Raw genomic sequence first — 18,259 nt, forward strand, 5'->3', positions numbered from 1 at the left:
TTCATTGGGGCGAGCAGCGAACATTTTCATGCCACGGGAAAGAATGAATTATCACCTACTATTCAATTTATTGATGTTACACACAAAAAAATGCATATTTCTCAGAAAATTTTGGTGACAAAAGCCTTTCTAAGTGCCACCATTTTACATGTAGGCATCACCAGGATTCCCAAAAAATTCAAAAGGGGAGGGGGACACCCCCTCCCCTTATACCCCTCCCCCAGGACGGCGATTCGTGGCATGGACCAGCATTTGCCTTCTCAAGAGTTGGGAGCTATGTAAATGTATGAGCATGAGGATTTACAGTTTAACACCATTTTGCAGTTACAGGCTGGTTGTAAGAAATTTATAACCTATGAGAAATAAAATTTCTTGAGAAAGATGTGATCCCAACTTTGTTTTATAAATATTTAAGAAAATTACACCTGGGAAACATTTTTTTTAGAAGTAAATTAACATCACCATTGTACACTTTTGTCGCACCAAATTGCATCTGAGGGCATTCAGCTATGGAAAATTTTCCAAAGGGGAGGGGACCCCTCCCCTTAGACCCCTCCCCCATATCACTCTAATGCCACTTTGGCCCCTCCCAAACAAAGGCCCTGGATCCGCCAGTGAGTGACACCCCCTCCCCCACCCCACACCCGCCTCTTTCTTATCAACAGGCTCAGCTGGTTTATTTCACCAACTGATATATAGTCTCTTAACAATGAAAGCATTTACAAAAGGACACGTCGTGTTTTGCAGAATTATTTATAGACTTTGTCTATATCTTTTGTATTCGCTCTGTCCAGTTTTCGGGATCGCTTTTTATCAATGCCTCCTAGCTGTTTGTGTGTACAACGCAAGTCTCTTTTCACTGCTGTGACATGCATAAACAAACAGGTATAATAAGTCTCAACATGGTTAGCGTACTCGGTTGCTGTTAGCAACTAAATCTGGTACACATGCTGGGTCGATGAGAGGGCCTGGTAGATACACCATTGTGTTTTTACTGTTAAACTGGATTTGATATAAATAATGTTAGAAGTAAACACACAAATCCGACAGGGAAGCACTGTCTTGGTGCAATAGGACTGGTTTGGAATTGCTTAATAACACCGTGTGGATTTAATTTCATTTCAAGTTCACGAGTCGGATGAACTCGAACTGAAAATCACAAGCTAAACGAGTGTCGATTTCTTTGGACTAGAGTAAGATGGCAACTATCTGATGATAAGCTATAGCAGTAAGCGTAGGCAGTCATTTTCGGAATTGCCTTCTGCACTGTATTTGATTTTCCAGAGCTTCACAAGTTTCGTATTTCAGTTACAAGCTTTTTCGCCGACGTTCAATTCCATTCAACGTTCAAGTTTATTAGAAAACATGAGTGAATATCTGATGGACGGTATCGTTGTTTGTACTTTCAATTGCACCTGTCGTGTAAAAAATGCGTTAGCAATGGTTCTGTAAGCCATGTAACCAACTGGACACAATCTATACTGATCACTGAAGAAAAGGAATGATCGTGATTTGAACCAGCACCTGCGGCTCATGGAATGGAGAAAGCAAAAACATTTTATACATCGGTACTATATGATCGTTTGAAAGGAAATCGTTGAACGGTCAAAATGCACAGTAAGTTGTTGTGAAGTGAATGTTAGAATTAATTTGTAAGAAATTCGATCGACTGAAAGTGACTTGAAACGAAACCATCCCACACTAATTGGCCATTGGGATATTTCTGGTTATGTCTTACTTTGAGGGTCAATCGAGGTAAAGTTAGGCCGTGATTTCATTGAATGTTCCAAATGATCAGGCGAATGCTCCTATAATTGCTGCATATTGGGTAGTGGAGATAATGGATAGTCATCGAACTTTGTGCTATAGGCATATGTAGGCCTAGTCTAGGCCTAAGTTGTATCATGTATGCTGGCAAAAGGCCTAGAAATACGACATTTTATTAGGCTGCCCTTATCATAATTTAGTTGATATACACCTTTGTAATTGACAGATATACAAAGAAAACTATTGCCATAACACATTCATCATGCTTTATGCTAACTTCATTGCTTGTTTCTTGATAATTGAAACTACCAATATGAGGATTCAATGAGGGGAGTGGGAGGGAGATCGATTGATTGAGAGGACACGGTGACTGCCAGAAATCTGATTGTTTTTGACTTATATATCAATTGTAAATGCAGCTGGATCAATCAGAGATAAGTTTCAATGGAGTAGAACTGTTAATTGTAGAACATCGTATCATGATTTTCGTCAGTCCTATGCTATTATTACATTTGTAATACCCTTTCAACATGTTTTAATATACTTAACCTTGACTGTTTGTTTATACATTTTCTACAGAGTATCGAATGCTAGGAAAGAAGGGAGAGGGAACATTCTCCGAGGTTCTAAAATGTCAGAATATACAGGATGGCACTCAATATGCCTGCAAGAGAATGAAACAGACATATACCAGGTAATGAACAAAAAGTAACATGCAGGTGTACATTGTATAAAATTTAATGCATTTTACAGTAAAAGTTATTTGTAAATATAAGTCCTTTTTGTATGTCATTTAGCTAAAAAACACACACACACACATACACTTGTCTGTTAAAAACTTGCATAGCCAGGTATGCATTTCACATTAATTATGTTTCTCTTGGAGAATTTGTTCACGGTGTTAAGCTCAAATTGCTATCATTTCGATTATCCACCAATTATTGGTTGGCCATGAAGTACTGTATTATACTGAATGTGTGAGACCTGTACAGTTCAAACATACATATACATAAAGTTGTATTCTTGGTGAGAAGTGAGTCCCTGTGACCAAACTGGAAATGTGGGGATCTTCTCTCTTGCAGAATTAGACATGTAAAGCAATCCCATATATTTATTAGCAAGCATGTACATGCACGATTATAATTTATAAAGAGATAATTTCATTGATTCACTCTCAGAGGTTTATCAGAAGTGTAAGGTATATCCTAGAGTTTATAAAGTTTAATGAAACCAAAGTTATCATTTAATAACAACATTCAGCTTACACAAAATGCATATATTTTATGCTAATTAAAATGAGCAAATGTTTTCATCCCATGGGTGCAACATGATTGATAAAAGCATCGGGATGAATGTAGACATGGAGAGCATGCTTTCACTTGTCAAGGGACCTTCATCTTTTATCGTCAATTCAATTTTGTACACAGTGAAAAAATCAGCAAAGTGTTCTTTTAAGTTTAAATGTGAATTTGAGATAACTCAGTTTTCAGAAGATGCTGAACACGTACACAGCTTTCATTGCAACTTTTTCTTACAATAATAGTAAAGTCTTGAAAGTTTTGACACTCAACCAGTACAAATATATCTGAACTGAGAGATACCATAGTATAAAGTAAAATTATTTGTATACTGAATGTTAAAAGACACAACTAACATCACAATTTCTGTTTTTAATATTCAAGAAAGCAAACAGAAATCAAACACTCTGAACATTAATGTTGACAGTTTAGGATAGAAAGAGGTTGATCAAGCAGAAGAAACAATCCATAATTTTCAGTTGTAACTGTAGAAAGAAAAAAAACAGTGCAAAATTGGTATACAGTATATAATTGATTATTTTTAATCATTTAGTTTTGTAAACAGATAATAATTTCTTTGATCAAATTTTGAGTGCCAGTTTTGAATCATTGGAACTGTGTCTCTATGCAGTGCCATTGTTCCTGTATACGCATAACCTACTGTACATCTCTGCACTTGAATATATATCAAATTTCCCATTTTGCGTATCATTTTGCAAATTGATATGGGATAAATTGTTCCCTGGTATGGTCTGGAAGGTTTCTATTTTCTCTAGCTTCATTTTCTATTTTAATGTTTATATACAGTGACATTGTTCCTGTATACGCAAAACCTACTGTACACCTCTGCACTTTTATATCAAATTTCCCATTTTGCGCATTATTTTGCAAATTGATATGGGATAAATTGTTCCCTGGTATGGTCTGGAAGGTTTTTATTTTCTCTAGCTTCATTTTCTATTTTAATGTTTATATGTTGTGACGTCTAATGCCACATCTCTCCATGCCTCTATTTTTATTTTGCCACTTTTTAGTTAAAATTGTTTCCTAACAATGAAACTCTTACATGATTTGAATATATTTCAAGTGCACGCTCTTTGCGTCAGCTGCTTTGTTGTAAAATTTTGCTATTGATTAGTGAGCATGTAACAGATTACTTGTAAAATAGAGCTCTCTGTTTTAAGTGGGTCAAATACAATTTGAAATTTCATTTGTTGCCTAGTAACAGCTCTGTTGCCCATTGGAAAGCAGAGCTTGAACTATGGTCCTTTTGTATCGATGGGAATATTAACTTGAATTCTATATGTAGAACAGTGCAATTCTATATGTAGAACAGTGCAATTTTACCTATCATATTGTTCAACCTTTACCAAAAAAAAAAAACTGACAATGGTTAAAAGGAAAAGGTTAAAAGGTAATTAGATATTCATAAAAATGTGAATTAGGGTCCTGTTGGGTCCTTTACTCAGACATGTTGTTATGCAGTTTTTCCTTTGAAACAGTGAGGAGTAAATTTGGTCAATTAAGTACTACTCCCTTTTTCCCGTCACCTTCCAATAAACTAGTGTTGTATTTTTATTTTTATCCAAATATTTGTTCAGTAATATAAGCACTATTTTTGGACAATGTTTACTGTTAGTTGAGCATATTTAGAATAAGTGGCAATGCATGAAAACTTGTGGGATTGACTGATAACTGGTGCAGTAGTGCTTCATCTTTGGAGAAAGGAAGGGAGAGGTAAATTTTAGTCTTGCTTATAATGATATAAATATTAGGCATGAGGATATGTATACTCTTGCATGTCCCCGTACTCTGTTCTGGCCTTTTCAGTATACCTTGCTTTGGTCATAAATCACAACATTTAATTTGCCGCTCTGGGTCATTTAGCTGATGTGCGTAGTGGCTCCCTATTGGATAAATGGATCTAGTTCGTTTGACCAGATGTTACAATAAACTTTTGAAAGAATTGGTACAGTATATTACATCTTAAGTCATGTTACACTGCCCAGTAAAGTAATGAGTTAATTTGCCACCTAAACTTCTTTGGAATGGCAAGGTTGGCATTGCCTCTAGACCATAATAGGTCTCCTTTTTCCCCCTCTTTCTTATTAATAAATGCCAGAGCCTTGAGTTACAGTAGCTGGCCTCCCAATGATAAGAAATCTCTGAATAACATAGCAATTATGACATCCCTGGTAATGTAATATTTAACAGCTTATAAGTTCCCCATCACAGAGCCCCACTTACAGTTATGCAGTGGCCTATCAATAAGTACTGTATGAAGTCATTGCATAAAGTGTCAATATATATGATATATATTTATATTTATATATATAAGAAATGAATGTGTAGTAAGTGGTATGACAGATATATAGTAAATAAATAAAGATACTCCAGAAAAATCGTGATGAGTCCCAAAAGGAAACCGGTTGTGAAGTGGAATTTTTCTGGTGTGTTGATCTTTTTATATATATATATACAGTATATAAATATATATATTATATATATATATATATATATATATATTTATATATCCCACTCAGTGTCACTCTCTTTTGCTTTCTACTCAGAATCTGTTTCGTTGAACAATGTTTACTGCATTATTTAGAGTGCTGCCTTTCTCATTTGATCTCATCTGCAACATTTGTTATATCTTACAAATCACGCAAAAGGGGTTACTTTTTCTCTCTCCATTCCGTTTACAGCTTGGAACAGGTGAATAATTTACGAGAAATTCAGGCGATGCGTAGACTCAGCCCTCATGCTAATATACTGCAGCTGGTTGAAGTTATATTGTAAGTGGAAGTATTCAGGCTTGAAAGCAATGTTCGTTTTTTTTAATCCTCTGGCATCTCTCATTTGTATAGTGGAAAATGGTTTGTAAGAAATTGCAGGTGACATTAATGTCTTTAGGACTACTGCAGTTGCCAGATGGTGACAACAGGCATTATTTTCTTGTTCTATAAGATTGAGATTTCATTGAGAGTTTAATGAATTTTATTTTTAGGGCTTCAGAAGGATAGATTAACTCATTAGGGATTCCATGATATATATATTTATATTCAAGGTTTTTAATTTCCTTTCCCAGTTTGACTTCCCTGTGTTTATTTTTCTCTCAGTTTCATTACTGTTCTCAGATTCTAATGTCTGTGCAATTAATTTGTTTAAGGTTAATTAGTCAGCAGTATGATTAAGACAATGAGTGTAGGGCTGAGCTAATTTCATTTCAGACAACAAGAGGTTTGTTTGTAAAGTTAGTTGTCGATCGCTATAAAGCGGCCTTGAGAGCACCTTGAATTTGCCTCAACCTGGCAGAATACCTGAAAACATAAACTGAGAACAAAAACTATACTCAAGTCTACATGAAACAAGTCTTGTGCCCATCTTTAAATTTTTGTCCTCCCACCCCCCCCCTCACCTCCCTCTCCCTGAAATGTTTTGTGCCCGGCAAACTCAGAATTCCTAGCTATGGGTCAGCAGGTCTCATGTATAAACGGTAGGAAAACTTGGGATAATATGAAATAATGGAATTTATCCATATCCAACAGTATGTGATTTATTTCTCCATCTCTGCTGAGTTTATACATAAGTCCCTCCAATGAATTTTGCCTAGTGATGTAGATATATTAAAATTATAAATTGAAAATGTTTAAAAATATTGCTGTGTTAAATTTATGGAGTAACATATATGATTATATGAGTGAGAATATGTCACATACATATTTAATTAGCAATTTGATAGAAAAATGCCTTAATCTTAATTTACTCTGCTTTTTATTTGCCAGTGAAAAGAAGTCTGGACATTTATCGTTAGTGTGTGAATTAATGGAGATGAATATTTATGAAGTTATAAGAGGTAAGTTTAGATATTTTTTACTCCCATCTTGATTAATTTCATTGAATGTCGTTCCATACCCTTGTCATATTGGTGTCATTGTTTTGTTATTGCTCGGAAGTTCGTTAATATTCAAATAATTTAAATGTTTTCAAAGGCATGCTGGGAATGGTGACTGCACTGTTTGGGAGGCAGTTTAAATCTTTACGGAGGAAGAATTATCCACAGTAAACAAGATTGTTCATAAATGTTTTAATATTTTTTTTCAGTTAATTTTCTTGAATGGAGGGGGAGGTGGGGTTGGTGGGGGCTGGTAGGCTGTGACAGAAATGATCTTTTCCCAGAAGGCCTCTCATTGAACACCTTTGATTTAATACAGTACTACTTTAGCCATAAATTTCTTATTTTTTGGGCTACAAGTATTTTCATGAGGTTGATGACAATGTTACCATGAGCTATTTGCAGATACTGTATTAAGGTATCAATAAACAAATTTACTGGTTTATGAAAAGAATATTTCTCAAAGAAAAATATTGCCATGGCACTTGGAAAGTAAGGTGCTGAAAATGTTACAGTTTATGTAGTATATATGCCACTGTTGTATAGTAGCTTGTGTGGACAGATATCACTTGTAAAGTACATATACCACTGTTTACAGTAGCTTGTGTGGACAGATATCACTCATAAAGTATGCAACTGTTGTATAGTAGCTTGTGTGGACAGATTTTGCTTATGTACATGCCAATGTGTATAGTAGCTTGTGTGGACAGATATCACTCATAAAGTATGCCACTGTTGTATAGTAGCTTGTGTGGACAGATTTTGCTTATGTACATGCCAATGTATATAGTAGCTTGTGTGGACAGATTTTGCTGAAAAAGTATATGCCACTGTTGTACAGTAGCTTGTGTGGGCAGATTTTACTAATATAGTGTATATGCCACTGTTGTATAGTACTTAGCTTGTGTGGACAGATATTTCTTATACAGTATATATGCCACTGTTGTACGGTAGCTTGTATGGGCAGATTTTACTTATTGCCACTGTTGTATCTATAGTAGCTAAATTGTGTGTTCAGATTTTGCTTATAGTATATGCCACTGTTGTACAGTAGCTTGTGTGGGCAATTTTACTAATATAGTATATATATGCCACTGTTGTATAGTAGCTTGTGTGGACAGATATGCCACTGTTGTATCTATAGTAGCTCAATTGTGTGGGCAGATTTTGCTTATGAATACAGTATATGCCACTGTTTTATAGTAGCTTGTGTGGGCAGATTTTGCTTGTATACAGTATGTATCTATTTAAAATCCTAAATTTAAAAACCAAGTGAGAATTGTTCATATGTAGTGATCTACAACTTTAAAGTGCACATGTCCCACTTTCATGATTTTGCATGCCATCTCCACTACTTCTGTGTATTCATCGACTAAAACGAAAAGGTCGCACATCACCAATAATATCTCCTTCTCGGCCTAAAAGTAAGCACGCTCATTGTTTGTGATAAACACCATGTACCGTATTGATCGCATGCATCCTTGGCAGATGTTTATTCTGATAGTTGTAGATCTTTATTGCATTTATGATGTAAAAAGAGCTCACCCTCAGGGTCGATTAGAAATAATCTAAAGATGAAATCCTCAAGGCCTTGCTGCCTCTGCGCGTCGTGACTCGCCATTGATTGTCGTGATTGTATCTTTTGCTGAGAACAGTTCATGTGTGTGTGTATTGAAGAGAATTTGTTCAAGAAAGTGCAATTTCCTCTATTTCCTACTATGCAGTATTTATTGCACTTCTGAAAGATGTCATGTTACCTTATGTTCGCCCTGACCTACATGGAAACGATATTGAATGTGAAATTTTCATGATGTTTCGGTGACTTCTGTTTAAACCTGAATCAGTTTTGATCTGCACAATTGTGGTATCGGATTTTGAAAGCTGAAGAATAAATGGATGACTGTGGCATGCATGTAGAAGTACATTAGTAAAGTATATCTTCTATGTATAATTTAGCATTGGCCTATACTGAGTAATTGCTTCCAATCATTAGGTCCCAAGTTCCAGTCACTCCAAGATTAATGTATGTCGTCCAGTTACAGAGTTGTTTACAATTGACAACTCATAACCATGGACGTTAAATTTATATGAATGTAAGAGACTGACTTCGGTCAGCTTGCAGCTTTGATAAGCCAATGATGGCTTCTTTGCTAGTTCCTGCTTGCAGGAGGATAAAAAAATACATATATACTGTACATACATTGTCATGCATTGCACATGTATAGCAGTTCTTGAGATTCAATCTTTAAAAGTGATTGTGGTGTTTGAAGAAACTTGCTCTAATAATGCTTTAAAACATGCTCCATTTGCTTGAAAAAAAAAACATGAGATTGCAAGAACAATGTAGCTACTTCTTTTGGTAAAATTGATCTCCCCCCCCCCCTCCCTCCCCCTTTTAACTTAGTCCAAAAGTTCTGAATAGTTCTAGCAATCGTGATATTTAGAAACTTTCCTGTTCGCTCTAAGAGTACAGTCTTCATACTCAGTAGCCTGTAGTTTCTTCTTCGTCAGTGAATTTGATTTCCAGTACGGTGGGGTGAAGCTTTAAAATATGAATTAAGGGCTAGTTCATACAGAGAACAACTACCTTTCAGATGTAATTTATAGTTCCTGTGTTTGGATTTAATCTCTAATAAATCGGTTCTTACAGAGTGGGCATTTGAGTATTTCACAGCTCTAGCATTTCCTGTTAACTTTTGTATACTATACCATCCGTGATAGATACTTTTGTATGTCCTCACACAATTGCACCATAATGCCATAACCCCCCAATTTGTACTCGAAATTGCCCCTGGATCCATCGCTTCAACCGCCCCCCCCTCTCCCGCACTCCTTTATTCTCTACTGATTCACACACTTCCGCATTGCTGTTCGACATCCTTGCCAAATTTTAAGGAATGCCATCATCACTCTTGTGGATTTTGACTGCCAATTGCCTTAATTGTATCATGCCAAATTGATGTATAATGTTATGTTAGTACTGTATTTAAGTAGTTCCAATCTGTGTACATTTCTTGTACATTGGAATGTAAACCAAATATGTTTGTCTTTAGTAAGCAGATTATGCAGGGATGTATCAGGGCCACCAAAGCAACAAGGTACTCCCTCAGTGTAATAATTAAACAGACCTCTTCAGTTGAAATGGAGTTTTAAATTACTCAACCACTCCTAGAAGTTTTCATCACCTAGCTACCTTATCTCGTTTGGCTCTTAGTTTGGAATATAATCATTTCATCAAATTTGTCCATTTTCTTTTTTTTGAGAGGGAAGGAGCTTGTGGTGTGGGAGGGGGGGGGAGGGTGTAGCAAATGGATGGACTTTGAAAGTAGCTTCATGATTAAGATGATTTTTTTCGAAACTTCTTAGTAAGCGGTTACATTTTAAAATTATATTGAGCATTACCCCTGGTGTAGCTCTTTTTTTGTGTTGATGTTTGCATACTGTAAATTTTCTGCTATCTACTTGTGCTTTAAAAGTATAAGAAAGAGCTATATGATCAATTCCACTATTTTAGCAATCAGTTGGAGAGCATTGTTTGCATTGCTTTTGACATCATGTTGCTAGGTAACTGTTCCTTGGAAAGGAAGATCAGAGTAGTAATAAACTTCCTGGATAAAAGGGTTTCAAAATAAGGTATATGTCTCAGTTAAAATAGCTAGCCGTTATTGCTTTTGCTTAATTGTCGAAATGCTATCCCTTCGCTCTTTGTCACTTTCTGCCATCTCCCTCCGCATTAGCTCAATGAATGTAAGATGAATGAAAACGTGGTCTATTATGCGTTATTGAATTGAGAACTCTAATGAATGGATGGATGAGATAGAAAAGTAATTAAAAATTGTCATTTACAGTATGAATTAGATGTGTGACGTCCACGAGGTCTAAATTTTAATATAGTAGATTTAAAACTCATGATATGCAAAGAGATTTCACTCATGATAGTGAAAGATTCTAGCTGGCTGGGGAAAAGTGGAGATCATTTTGCAGATTGCCTTAAATTCATAGTTAAGTAATATTTAATAGATTGAAAGCAATTTTCTCATTGTAGAATTGCACTCATGCTTTACATGTACGTATGAGACTAAACTGCCATTTTCATGGTTTTGTAAGCTAGGCATCTCTGTGTGTCATCTGCACATACTGTACCCCGAAAAATAAATAAATAAATCATAAATTAATGATTAGCATATATGTAGTCTGATGTTTTTACTGTGTGGTGAATCTTGCACATATATGTTTCAGAACAAGAGTTATTACTGGTGAATTTCTGTGAGTACTTAGTATTTACACTGACATCTATTCTGTCATATCTGCACTAAGCATATATACAGCCTCGTCACCCATGCTCCATTTGCCGGTCTTGTAGGAGCTGACAATAGTCAACATTCCCTTGAATGGTGTGCACACAATAATATACTTAATGCATTTATAATACATAGTGGTAGGTCTCAGGATATTGATTTTTTTACATCTCCCCAGCATCTTGTAGACTGTTGTTGCAGCTGTCAATATCTACCTCTTTCTGATTTGCTTAATATCATATATGATGATTTTTTTGTATTTATGATCATGTTAATCCAAACTGAAATTTATAACAAAGTAATTTTGTATTGTATATATATCAGACTACTATCTAACCTATCTAGTTGTAGACTTGTTGTAGTCTGTGTTGTTTCTTAATAGCTAATATCAGATTTGTGGAAAAATTTCACGATTTGATTTCATTCGCCTTATTTAACCTCTATGCAGAGCAAGACACTGTACATGCAGCAATGTAACACTGAGTTATATCCCCCTTGAGATGTGTCAGAAGCCAAAAAATTGGAAACACTTTCAAACATGTCATTATGACCTTACACTGTGCTACTGTATAACAAGGTGAATGCAGCTATATAATTTACTGGCTACTCGTGTTTTGTTAAGTTGTTCAGTACATCCACATGTGTGGCATTCTACATTAGAAATATATAAAACACTGTTAAAATTTGCCATTTACTCTGTATGTATTTATTATGAGAGTGTTTAAAGCTGAATTCTACGTTTATTACCTGTATGTGCCCGAAGCATTTATATCAAATAATTCATACGCTTTACAATCTTAGTAATGCCCCAGTTTGTAATGTGCTTACACCTAATTGAATTGTACACGAATATGTACTCTACACAGAGAAGGTAATTTAGGGAGGTCATCGTAGAACTAGTAGCGAAGGTGTTCTGTTTCTCAATTACTTTGACTGGTGAATTGATACTGCACAAATTGAGTGTAATGAAGTATTCAAGGTCATATTACTCAATTAGATTTCTTTAATCTTGCGTTTATATTATACTTCATTTGAATAAGAGCTAAACACGCATTGGCCTTATTCAATATCTGTCCTCTACTCAAGGCTCAGTGGTAACATCTAGACATAAAATTAATCAACTGGAGAGGAAAGAAATGAACAGTAATAAGATAGACCTACAAAACCAAATTCGAATGAGAGTTAAACCATGGAGCTATAAATGAAAGATATAGCTTCATGGTTAAACAAAGTGACTTCATTTTACTGTGTTCTCATGGAGTATCACCAAGGTGAAATTGTATAAGATGGAAGGAATAACAGGTTTATGATTGCTAAGGTGTAATCATGGAGCTATTAATGTTAATGGCTCAATGGTGTAATCAACTGCCATACACTGTCCCTGAACTTGACACCATTTCTTCATGGTTTTCCTTTCCAGATTCCACTTTGTCTGTTAAATCCAATGGGTACTTCACTGATCAGTCTAAACCTCACCAATAATATCTCCTCACATTAACTGCACACTTGCTCTTCTCTCTCATCAAGGAACCCTTTCTGAGCATTTTTTACTTTTCTTTCTCTATGATGGGATCATTCTTGTATACTGCCCTCTGTATTTATTATGATACCATCAAAAGTTTGATAGTTTTTTATTGATTGATTTATTAATTTTGACAAGGGGGGGGGGGGGGGCGTTGAGAGGAGGTGGATGAATAAGAGAGATTTAAATCTCCAAAATCGTATGAAGTATTTTTTTTTCAATCAAAGTCACTGGCTTTCCACCAACATGCATGGCACTTCTCATAGCTCTAGTTTGCTTTAGTGGAAGATTACATGTGTAAGGACTGAATCATCAGAATAACTAACTTTAGTATTAAATATTGTTGGAGTCAATTCCTAGCTATTAATGATATGAATCCATTGTCCATCTGCTGTTTGTTGCCTCTGTTACTCAAATTTGCATGCTTAGAGACTCTTATTCTGTTTTCAGGTAGACGACATTATTTGCCGGAGTTCAAGGTGAAAAGTTACATGTACCAACTGTTAAAATCATTAGATCACATGCACAGGTAAGAATCCACGTTTGCTTCCATGGATTATTTCATAATTCTTCTTTTGAATTTAAATTAGTATTTCTGGTTAAATCTGTTACATTTGGAACGTATGCGAAGCTGTCAAATTACTTTGTTCTTATTATTTCATCAAAATGTATCATTTTTGTTAAAAATATTCTTTTCCTATTTTGGATAATAATTGACAAATTCTAATGAAAAACAAAGGCATTTTTAGCTGAAGTGCTCTGACGACATTCTGCTGTAGCCAGATGCCATTTACAAAATAAGACAAAATTTTGAAAATTCATATTTTAACGATATACAAAATACTATGAGGATGTGGTTTTAAAAATAGATTTAAAAAATAATTCATCAACTTTGGTAAGCAATCAACTTAAGCCACCAGAATACCCTTTTAATCAGGTGTTTCATTGAATTTAATTTTCAATTTATCAGAAAAAAAATATCATCAGTAATGATTAAAAAAAAAATAGTGATGTTTGCATTGAACTACAATAGTTTTTTCCAGTAACACTAACAGTTAAAGTGACCTTTGTTTTGTCATTTACAGTTGACAGAGGACCTAACTTGTCATTAATATTTGTTTGTTTCGAAATGTAAGAGATATAGTTAACAATTTTTAGCACAAAAAAACAAGAATAAAAGAACAAACAAAGCAAGGAATGGAAGTGTGGAGAGGGGGGGGGGGGGCAGGAAGTAATTTATCTGGTATCACAAAAAACTTCAATTTTAGAGCCCTGAGGTTCTGAGAAAAGGTAGATGTCACATTTGACGTAACTGTTGTTCTGTGTCTCATAATTTTCTTTCCTCCTATAAATTTTTTCCCTTTTATTTTCTTCTTTTTTTCTCTTAGAAACGGAATATTTCACCGAGATGTCAAGCCAGAGAATATTTTAGTTAAAGTATGTATCGATCTAGCAAAGGGAATGACACATTTGTCGTTAATATCAATATGCTTTAAATGTCATTCGGCCGACTAGGTTTAATGATACTCATTAAGTAGGGTAGTTAGCAACATTAGTAAGGATGGGATTAAATGTCAGCTTATTGGTTTTAAAGAGTGGGAGAATCAATTTATATTATTTCTAATTCCTCTATGGCATGACGTTTTTGTTTTTTTTGTCAACTGGGAATATTTCGGCAAAGGAAACAAGGGTGAGCAATGGGAAGGACCAATGATTTTACATAGTCCACCCATCCATTCCCCTTCCCCCTCCCCTCCCCTTCCTGCTTCCCTCCCCTCCCCTCCCAAAGCCAAGTAAAATATGTATCATATTTTTAGTTTCTTTGTACTTATGTTTTTGATTTCCTATTTTTTGCTCACAAAGTTGCTACTGAAATTTAGGGCTCTTCCTCACTTTTCTGGGGGTGGTGGGGAGGAGGGTCCATTTTGAAGGAAGATGGTATTAAAAAGCTTAGAAGCTCAAAAAAAAGGGTAGAAGCTTAAGAAAAGGTTAAAAAGGTTAAGCTCAATGGAAATCAGGACAGTTGAATGATTGTTAGAATTCACAATTTTCCTCAACTAGCTGACCAGCTAGATCACCAAGTCATAATCAAGAAAGTTTTCCACTTTATACCGACTATAAAAAGGGTGATTTATTAAGATTTGTTCATCCACCTGGATCCTCATGAAAGATAGAGAATAGGAGGACATGTCCAGGGAAATCTGTACATGTGTGACCCTGAACTTTGCTCAAGTTTGCTGATCTGGAGAAGCAAACTATGTTTAGCGTGTCCTTTTCCTTTCTCTCTTTCCCTCTTCCAATTGTTTTTCAATTTCAGAATTTCCAAAACCAAAAAATAATATTTATTTTATTGTCTGTATTAGACATTAGTTATATTATGCGTGAAACACACAAACAAATGCTCAATATGCATGTCATCTTTGGAGGCAATTACCCGTGTCCTCAATTACTTATGGAAGCACTTCATTGCACAGCATTAATTTTTTGTTTAATAATGCATGCATGGTCTACTTAGACTATTAAAAGTAATGACAAGCTGAGTCTGAAATTGTTTTCTGGTCGCCCGGTTATATCTTGCAGGACGACGTCTTGAAGTTAGCGGATTTTGGTTCTTGTCGTAGCGTTTATTCTAAGCAGCCTTACACAGAATATATATCAACAAGATGGTAAGCTAAGTAGAAATTTCAGGCAGTAATTTAGCAATGTTTTTTTCAGCACATAAACAAACTAGTGATATGTGAAAAGTAGCTAGAACTCTTTTGAATATTTATTTGATGTGGTTTAATATAAAAATGTTGTGGAAATGGATTTTGCGATACACATCTGGGCTTAGATTGTCTTCTCTCTTGCCTGTCCAGCTGTATAGCTTTGGTACACCTTGGATGGTATAGCCTAGTGCAGTATCATCTTGGGCAAAGTTACTGCTCTTCGTTTAGAACACGTCTTCATTCGTCAATTCTGGGTGAGCAGTGGAAGAGGTGGAGAGGGAGGGAGGGAGGGGGGGCGGGTTGTCCTGCATTGTCTAAGATTTCACTTCTGAAATTTTTTTTGAACCAAATATTTTGGAAAAAAATTTGGGCAATATGTTGAGAATTTTTCGGGCACCTACTAAAAGAAATATAATTTGCAATGTGTTTTTCAATGGTTAAACTGATATTATTATTAATAAAACAGCAAATGATTGTATGTATTGGCATGCGATGTAATAACCGATTCATGCCTAAATGATGTGCACATTGCACAAATGTTGGCTATATTTTTCGGGCAGCCCCCCAAATCAAATTGGTTTCCTACGCCTATGCAAACATGTCCTGTTAAAATTCGATGACTGGTCTATGAGTTAATAGCTTTGATTGAAAGGTCACTTTCTAAAAGCCCGAGCAACTGAAGCAAGCGCGCCGTACTTTACTAAATTGATTCATCGATGCCAAAATTGAGTTATACCACAACACATGAGAAAAGTGTAGTTGGAAATTTTTCAGCCAGTCATGCAATGCAAACACGGTTAGATCTTCCTGATTTCATTGTGTTCAAACCCTTATATATATTTTTCAGTACTTCAAACCCATCAACAGCTTGCTAAGAATAGCTTTTATACATAATTCTTGACTATTATATAATATATACTCTGTAGTAATAATCTAAAACAGAGCATCTCGTGCAACCTCAGTAATTATGAAATCATTTCTCCTATGTATTATGACAGCAGCAGCAACCATTCTTATATTCTTTCTGTTTGCTTTGTCACAGTCACTATAAATAAACCTTTAATCAAATCAGTCCATGACACAATCCTCTCTAATATTAGTTAAGCCGAAGTGTTAATTTGCTGTAGGAGGTGAGGAATTAATTTGCCACTGTACAATATATGACCTTCAGGAAAATGCAGAAAAAAAAAAGAAAAGCCAAACATCCCAATAGAGTAAGATGTATACTGTAGGTTTTTTGCTTTTTGGCAAGTTAATAAATTTCCCAGATGGCCGTTGCGGCATGGCTTTGATACATTCAGAAGCCTTCAGCAATTTGCAGAGACCTTTGTGTCTCATTTTTTTCTTCCTTTATTTAAATTCTGCATTTAACAAAACATGGTCTTGTTTTTATTAAAGCTGTAGATAGAAGGCTGCCTGAGGCTGGGGTGTTATAACAGTTGCTATGGTTGCAGGCATCATTCTCTAGAGATACTTAATGCATCTGTAATGTATAGGTTCACTGTTATCATGTCATCTGGTATTAATACTGTACGTTTTGTGTTGGATTGTCAGGTACAGGGCACCAGAATGCTTATTAACAGATGGTTTCTACACTTACAAGATGGATCTTTGGAGTGTGGGCTGCGTTTTCTTTGAGGTGCTAAGGTCAGTATTCCTAGTGCATCCTCAGGATTGCCTGATCCTGGTTATTAACTTTAAAATGAAATCTGCCAGCCAAAGATGAGTTTGATATTTTATGATGTTATGCTAAATTAGAAAGCCACACCTAAATCCAGGTTGACCTAGTGACTTTATATATAAATAATAAAAAATTAACTTATGCGAATGAAGGCAATATGTTAAGTACCAGCTAGAAATGTGTACTCACTGACCAATATCTCAGAGTATACTGAAAAGACATGAAGGTAATGTACAATTCCCACTTCTGACACTATGCAAAATACCCTGTGCAAATAATCTTAATTTAAGACAAGATAGAGAGTATCATCATTAAATGTGTATTTACTGGACATTTTCTCAAGGCATAATGATCAGAAAAGAAGGTATGAAGTTCCCACTTCTGACACCATGTAAAATGCCCTGTGGTAATAAAGTTAATTGAAAGATATTGAGTATCATTGATAAGTGTGTATTCACTGGACAACATCTCAAAGCTTACTTATTAAGAAATGACGGTTTACAATTCCCACTTCTGACACCATGTATAATACTTTTACAAATAATGTTAATGGAGGACAAGATATATCATCTATTATCATCTATAAATGTGTATTTACTGGTCAATGGCTTAGATTGATTACCCATAATTTATCCAACATTGTTAAATACAAGAAGATGTTAGTTCATATGGGTTTCATCTATCGTTGGTTAATACAAAATGCCAAAAGCAATATTTAGACACAAATGACAATGATTTTTTTTTTGTATTTGCTTCCACTGCCTTCCTCATTCTACTTTCCAAAGTTTTTATTTGAGGTTCTTATATTTTTTACACTGGATATTTTATCTTCGTTCTTGTTTACTATCCGACTTCAGGTTGAACCTTACAGTAGTAACATTTTTCTCATTTTTCCCTATCAACTATTGCCATTGCTCTGAGTGACTGTCTTTCCCATATAGTGAACTATAATTAGCTAGATTGGTTAGTGAAAACTTTGTTTTATGTATTCAAAACAAAGGCACTTTCTCAGGTCCACAGCTGAAACACTTTGATACATCTACATGTGCAACCTTTGCACTACTTAACAGGATTTGCTGCTAAAATGTTT

General features: G+C 35.2%; 1 protein-coding gene across 1 annotated transcript in view; it reads left to right on the plus strand.

The window, feature by feature from the left end:
* Positions 1 to 876: 876 nt before the first annotated feature.
* LOC139970731 (MAPK/MAK/MRK overlapping kinase-like) overlaps positions 877 to 18,259 on the plus strand; it is a 34,878-nt gene continuing 17,495 nt past the window's right edge. Inside the window, exons 1-8 of the mRNA XM_071976681.1 lie at positions 877 to 1,617; positions 2,347 to 2,461; positions 5,771 to 5,860; positions 6,851 to 6,921; positions 13,231 to 13,309; positions 14,169 to 14,217; positions 15,361 to 15,446; positions 17,043 to 17,135. Of these exons, the coding sequence (XP_071832782.1) occupies positions 1,611 to 1,617; positions 2,347 to 2,461; positions 5,771 to 5,860; positions 6,851 to 6,921; positions 13,231 to 13,309; positions 14,169 to 14,217; positions 15,361 to 15,446; positions 17,043 to 17,135 (590 nt within the window). The 5' untranslated portion in view covers positions 877 to 1,610. The remainder of the gene's footprint in view (positions 1,618 to 2,346; positions 2,462 to 5,770; positions 5,861 to 6,850; positions 6,922 to 13,230; positions 13,310 to 14,168; positions 14,218 to 15,360; positions 15,447 to 17,042; positions 17,136 to 18,259) is intronic.

The sequence above is a fragment of the Apostichopus japonicus genome, chromosome 8 (assembly GCF_037975245.1).
Source record: "Apostichopus japonicus isolate 1M-3 chromosome 8, ASM3797524v1, whole genome shotgun sequence".
In the NCBI taxonomy this organism is placed as follows: domain Eukaryota; kingdom Metazoa; phylum Echinodermata; class Holothuroidea; order Aspidochirotida; family Stichopodidae; genus Apostichopus; species Apostichopus japonicus.